The following is a 7,187-nucleotide window of genomic DNA, read 5'->3' on the forward strand; positions in this document are numbered from 1 at the left end:
TCTATATACACACATACAGACATAAATACGCACATAAAGTATGTATGTTAGGCAAGAAATGAATCAAGATAAATTTTGAAAGAAAGTAAGGAATTTGAATGTTGACAATGCGAAAACTGAAAATCCAAAAGATCCATCAAAAATTCATGCTAGAAAAGCCTCGAAATGCAAAGAATAATCGACCTCGCATCTGCTATGCATGCTGATGTATGTGAGTCTGATAAATTTTGCTACATGTAATTATCAACACAATGTTCTAACTCTAATAAAGCAAAGTTGAAGAAAATCCCAATTTTGGAAAAATGAAAATGACAAGGATGACTAAGTTCCTAAAAGTTCTGAAAGGAGTCATAGCATCTGTGGTTTGAATCAGTAACCTTCAGATTGAATAGAATAAGTTCAATCTGATCTCATTATCAAATATGGCCAATCTACGATTCAAGAGGCGACTCACATTTCAGATTCAAATCCAATATTCCAAAAACCTTCAGGAGTTGAGGGAGGTGCAAACCTGTATCGATGCCTGGAAACACCCTCGTGGTGCTCACAACGTAGATTCTGCTTATTGTTGTCCCCACTGCCATCAGGAAGAACAGCATCATAGAATTTTTTGCACTGCTTGCATTCAACTCCCTTCAGATTAGCCCTCTCGGCTTTCTTTCTTACTGGTTCAACATACTTAAAACTTTTCTTCTCGGACCTTCGTAGACCACCGTCAGCAGTGCTTAAATCCTGTGTTTCATCATCAGAGCTGTCGAAATTCATGTCTTTAGGAACCGTACCTGGAAGATGATGAATCTCTTCTTCCTTTGCACCTTTTTTCAAGTCTTCTTTGATGTTCTCCAATGGAGTATCGAGAAAATCATCATGTAGGTCTGCTCCATTTCTGTTTTTTGTAGGCCTCATGTCTCTCCAATGAGAAATGGGACGTTTTGTTCCTGACCGCAAGGTTGTCTTTTGGTTGCTGTCAGGTTGAGCTACAAGAGGGGAACCCGAGCTTGATCCATGTATCAATCTAATTTCTTTGTTGTCTTCGGAGTTTTGTTGGTTTATGTTCTGGTTAGTTGTTTCCCAATCAGCCATTGGCGTATTCAGAGACTTCCCACCCACGTCTGTAATGACAGATGAGAAGAGACGTTAGCTATTGATAAATGCACAAGGAAAACATTTACATGGTAACAATATTGCAGACATAATAGTAACCATATTGCAGACATAAAGAAAAACCTTTAAATAGTAATACACAGAACATAAAGAAAAATAAACAGTTCATTCAAAAGCTAAAACAAAATAATTGAGAACGAAAATATTTCAAAAATAAAGGGTACAAGAACACTATGAATAACTTACAGACTTGACCCAATCCAGTTAGCAAGGTAATGGTTCAACAAGCCAGGGTGGGGCAGGTTTATTAAACATTGTGCATATGCATTCTCCAAAAAAGGGTCAGACTTGTTTTCAAATTGCACATTAGTGGTCTCATTACCACCAAAGAACTATTATCATCCCATGAATCTTGCAATGTTTGACTTAACACATGTTGTAGGAAAAGTATTTGGCTATTACAGAAATGTCCAGAAAAGCTTTTGATAATAACAAAAATATGAGAATATTGAGGACAAGACAATGAACATATGCAATTTTAGGTTAACTTTTCCAGAAAAGGAATCTTGCAATCCTTATGGAACATCGTTGCAACCTTCATGAGACGGGGAAAATTAGTAAGGGTCATTTATCAAAAAGATAAATATCGGATAAGTCATTCACCAATTTAAAAATGTGTTATAACTTCAGCCAATCCAACGAATATATTAATCTCCGTTCTCCAATTAAAGAAGCATTCCAGCATGACACACATGTAATCCTACATCAAAAGGTTTTTTAGTGAATTTTGAAAAACAAATATTTGTCAAATTGTTCTGTCATTGTCATTTGTCGAATTGTCATATTTGGTTTGATAATATGTATGTGTTTTTGGCAATTAACCTAATTAAGAACATAATGAGGACAAAACCAAAAAAAGAAAAAAATTAAGAAGGATTACCAGGTGAATTCAATATATTCTGATCATGGACTAACGGGTCTTTATTAACTTTTGTGCTGGTGCTGTCAAGCATATTCTCTTGAGTTAGGCCTGACTTTGAGCATAAATAGTTGTACTGAGATTTGAGCTTCTTATAAGCATCTATGACTTCCCTTCTTTTCTGCTTCTCCATCATTATCTCACTGTTCTTGCCTTCAATTTGCTGAAGCAATTTCCCATGCAATTCCATTCCTTCAGTTGACTCGTTGCTCCTCTCTCTGAGATTCACTTGAAGCTTATCAACTTCCTCCTCCAAGCCTTTTAATTTGACAATAAGCAATTTGTTCTCCTTTTGAAGCTCTTCCATGTCATGTCTGGTCTTCATCAACTCTGAATTGTTGGAACCATTCTGTTCGATCAGCTGTTGTTGCCTTTTACAATTATCCTCCTGAATTCGTAGTTGATCTGTAAGTACTCTATTCTCCATTTCACAGTTATCTAGAAGCTGTCTAGTCTTCAAAATCTCCAAGGCTTGTGTTTTCAATTTTATGAGCAATGTTTCTTGAAACTCCTTTTTTGTATGTACTTCCTTAGTCTTTTCTCTAAGTTCCTCCTGCATCTCATCAAAATTTTTCTCTAAAGTGTGAAGCTTCGTGAAAAGGTTATTCATTTTATCATCTTTATCTTTTAATTGTTGGTCTTTCTGCTCTATGAGCAAGACCTTTGACTGAACTAACTGGAGTAGCTTACAATTTGATTCCTCTTTCTCTTCGATTATCATATACTTGCTTCTCAGCTTCAATTTTAACTCCTCGACCTCAAGATCATGTACATGAGTTTTCTCTCGAAGCAAGCTATTTTCCTCTTCAAGCTCCTTCAGTCTCTTTTCATTGTCATATACCATGGAGGCCTTTGAATCAAGAAATTCACGTAAGGTCTGTTGTAATTCTCTTTTCTCAGCTACCTCTTTAGTCTTTCTTTTCAGCTCCTCCTCAATATCATTAGCATGCTTGAATGGTGGTCTTGGAAATTTCTTTACCTTGCTGTTCTCCATCTTTAGAACCTGGTTTTCTTCAAAAACCTTCTGCTTTTCAGATTGGAGTGTTTTCACTTGAACCATCAAATCATTTTCCTTCTTCCTCCATTCATCTTCTGCAGCCTTCTTTGCTTCAGAATATATCTTTTTCAATTTTGATTGAAAATCTGGAAATAATTGCTTGCAGAACAGATATTCTATCTGAGAAACACTTTCTTTTGTTTCCTGGATTGTGGCAGCCAATAAAGTACTAAGTCCTGATATATACTCTGTATCTGTACCATCAACATGATAAGCTAGTTCTGGAGACGTTCGCGGATCCTCTTCCATCTGTGGATGTCATAAGAACAATGTAAATATGTGCAAGTTACATATATGACCTGGATAAATGGCTTTTGGTGACTACTTTGTTGGTAAAACATTCAAGTAGTTGTGAAAAAAAAAACAATAACAGAGTTCTCCATAGATCAGATAATTTTTTTTGTATTTGCACCATACTAAGAACTGTAATATATATGCCAACACATATAAGCTTGAAAAGTGCTTCCTAGTGTGACAACTCACAAACCGACTTTCCTAATAACCAAATATACAAGAATTTACCCACCTGCTAACACTGGTATTACCAATTTCCCTGTTAGCAATATTACATCCTTAGAACATTACCCCTCAAGCTGGATGTTGATTAGTCCTCATGCAGTCACAATAACTAATCCTACAGAAATATTTGATTCCTCTTTCATGAACACAAGAAGTAGATAGGAGGAATTGTAACTGAACAGGAGAAGCAAAAACTCAATAAGAAACTCGGCCTACTGGTGTAACAAGTTACCCAGCAGAAGAAAGTCTATGCCATGACAAATAAACAGATTGCTTGTCAAGCTTCCATTACTAGTCACATCAGAACTTCTCAATGAAGCAACATGACTATTGTACTTAATAACTATGTGCAAGAAATGAGGAACATCATCCGTCTGGTACTTAATTACTAAGTGACGTATCTAAAAAGGTACATCAAGTCTCTATATACTTGGTTGATGTTTCAGATCTGATTCTTCACCTTTTGTATAATACTTGCATATTTCCAAAGCTCATTCACTCTCTGTTATTTTCTACACCTCAGACTCGTATTTGGTTCTCTAGAAGGCATGTGTTTTTCTTGATCCGCAAATTGACCTTTTAGCAATATTAAAAAAAATATTAACCAGTTCCCAGAAATCAACTAGCTTGTATGGAAAAGCTAGCACGTTAGGTAACAGATTTCATCAGGTGGCCTAAATTTGAATGCTACTTGTGTGGATGTAACACCAAATAATCATTTTGGGGTTGTGGGTCTACTTCAGTACCATAGCTCTCTACTTTGGTCACATTCATTTGTCAGTAAATATGCAACAACAAAAAATCAGGACTACAACTATGTTATTAACCTTTCCTTCCCCCAGTGGGCTTGACTTCGACACCCTTCTCAACAAATTTTGCTAAATGCAGAGCTGTTTCCTCCTGCCTGACACAAATATACATGAGAAACATGTAAAACAAAAATTACTTATACACCAAGTGCAATAGTAGCTGAAAGTCCAGAACACAAAGGTTTTGTGTTCTCATGCAATGCAATGCGCTGCTCCTAATGGACTTCTAGGATCAAAGATAGATTTAAACTTTAGATGGTGTGCTAAATGCTCTCGTCAATAACGATAAATGTAAGGGAGGTTGATCAAGCTCATTCTAGAATGCTGGTCTTACTAGCATAAAGTATGTAATCCAATCTTCCTTTTTTATGGAATTTTATTATCTTAAGATGAATTAGGAGTATATCCTTAGTATTTTATTCCAGTTGAAAGGGGATCGTTGAAGAGTTAGTGAGGTTGAGAGACGAAGAGATAGGTACCATAGTGAACAGTTGAATCTCAATAAACTGATATTTATTGAATCTGAAGTCCAACACTAAATTAAGCCCGCAAACATCAAGAGAAAAAATGTGTCAAAACAGATTATCAGTACTCCTGTGCCTTACGCAATTACAGCCTTCACAAATTTGACAACTTATAAACACATCCAAACATATAAATCAACTTAACATACCACTAAATAAGGTTGAAAAGACATCAAAAACTTGATATTCTAAAATAATTACTGTTTCAATATCTCTAACATGGTTGAAACTAACCACGGTGAAACAAGAAAAATGTCCTTAAATTCCTCATTGATCATACATCCACCAGGTCATTGAATATTAAAATCGTATTAAACCCAAGAAACATCAGAAGCGACATACATACTAAATTCTATTAGGTGAAGAATAGTTATACAAATGATAAGTTCAGATTAGACCTAAATTAAGACATTAAGACCTGAATTGAAATTTTACTTGGATAAATTTCAAGCTTCCATTTTAGTTAACAGTAGCGATTTCTCTAAGATCAACCTCCTTACCCCCCAAGAATTGAAATGTGGAGGTAGCTTCACCTTTATCTGCTGGCCTATAATAGTTAGTTCCGCTTTTCGTAACTAGGACCATATGTGTGTCAGTGTGTGCATTTGCTTTTGTTGATAATGAAAGCTAGTTGAGATTAGAGTTGGTACTTACGGTTGATCGGTGACCGGAGGAGCAGCAGAGGCAAGATCTCCGGCAGCCGGAGTATGCTAAGGAAGTGAAAGATGAGAGGGAAATGTTCGATTGTAGGTGTGTGATAGGAGGGAATATTGAAAAATGTAAATGGAAACGGATAATTACGAATATGCCCTTCCCTTCCCAATAATTGATTACAATTCAACGGTATGGGATGGGTTTTGTAATCCCTCACCCGGTTTTTAATAATAGCCTTCGGCCCTGGCTCGGACCCTAATGGGTACAGGGATTAACATCTTGTTCTCGATCAAATTCCGGTCATCTGACTCCTAACCCTATAATTGGGAATTTGTGAAAAGTCTTAGAGTATAATGGTACTTGATGGTAGATATGGCTCCTTTGATTCTTGTATCATCGGTGATATTTTGATTGTCGTCCAAATGTACATTCGAAGAAGCTCTAACGAACACCTTTCCCTTGAGTTGGGTAGGAGAGAGATCTCTGACACTCGATTAACGAGCTAAACCCTATAACATCAATATTCAACTCGCCTCGTTCGAGAGCTCGATTAAATTTTTCGAGTTGAATCGAACCATTCGATCATTAACTTCTCCATCCAAACATGTTTGTATTTTCATAAATCATACAACCCAACAATAAAATTATCAAGATTGAACCAATAAGAGAGTTAATTTATTTCGAGTTCAAACATATAAACGAGCTTATAAAGCTGGAATTTTAGGTATTGCTTTTTCAAGTCAAACTCGAACTATTTACTACTCGACTCGGCTCGTTTCAACCCCTGAATTAGAAAGTTTATGTTCCGCCACTACGAATAAGCTTATGTTCCGCCACTACGAATAATCACAAAAATACCAAAACAATCCCTCCTTAAATTGAATTTTTTCACTTATTCCTCATCCAAAGAATATTACAATTTTCAACCTTTTTTATGGCATTAGAGACAAACACCCCTGAAGTTTTATGGGTTGAGTTCCGGTGAAAATAAGGGTTAAAGTGAAAAGTATAAGAAGAGAGTTTTTCTATTGGATGCACATTAGAATGAGATAGATCGAGATGCACCATATCAATCCCCGTATCAAGCACGATTTATAGGTGAATTCGAGATTAAAGGTTATCAAGGGTTCAGATTCCTTCTTATGCTTCTCAGCTTAACTCTCCGTTTTACACTGAAGTTTTATATATACATATTTTTGAATGAATCATTCAAAATGGAAGGTTACATGATTTATATACTTCATTATGCTATGAGGTTTTTGAAACAGTTTGAAAACCATTTTCTGAAGGCAATGGATTCCTTATATGATACTAGAAGGGTATTCGTATAATGCAGCGAAATAAATCTTCATTTTAATGTTTAGTTTTTATTATTTGTCTTTATCGATATAATACGATTTTATATGATTTTGAGAAAACGATAATGTTTTTATTTTTGAATGAAATATAAATTTGAAGATAGTATAAAGATTTGAAAAAAAAAATCGATATTAGTATCAAATTAACTATTTAATTCAATTTTTTATTATAATTTAATTTAG

The 7,187-nt window shown here is 35.4% G+C and overlaps 1 protein-coding gene across 1 annotated transcript; it reads right to left on the bottom strand.

Moving 5' to 3' along the window:
- Positions 1-255: 255 nt before the first annotated feature.
- LOC112523407 (protein gamma response 1) lies at positions 256-5,717 on the bottom strand. Its single transcript, XM_025132998.1, has 4 exons — positions 5,647-5,717; positions 4,487-4,563; positions 2,045-3,389; positions 256-1,112 (listed from the first exon to the last, which is right to left on the bottom strand). The coding sequence occupies exons 3-4, from the start codon at positions 3,387-3,389 to the stop codon at positions 451-453; spliced, it is 2,007 nt and encodes a 668-aa protein (XP_024988766.1). The 5' UTR covers positions 4,487-4,563; positions 5,647-5,717; the 3' UTR covers positions 256-450.
- Between the last annotated feature and the right edge of the window lie 1,470 nt (positions 5,718-7,187).

The sequence above is a fragment of the Cynara cardunculus genome (genome assembly GCF_001531365.2).
Source record: "Cynara cardunculus var. scolymus isolate 2C chromosome LG 12, CcrdV1, whole genome shotgun sequence".
Taxonomy (NCBI): domain Eukaryota; kingdom Viridiplantae; phylum Streptophyta; class Magnoliopsida; order Asterales; family Asteraceae; genus Cynara; species Cynara cardunculus.

Excerpts from the sequence above, each read along its gene's own strand:
- LOC112523407 (XM_025132998.1), bottom strand. The coding sequence starts at position 3,389 with ATGGAAGAGGATCCGCGAACGTCTCCAGAACTAGCTTATCATGTTGAT. Across the intron at positions 1,113-2,044 it reads GAATATATTGAATTCACCTG|ACGTGGGTGGGAAGTCTCTG; the intron begins GTAATCCTTCTT and ends CTGTCATTACAG.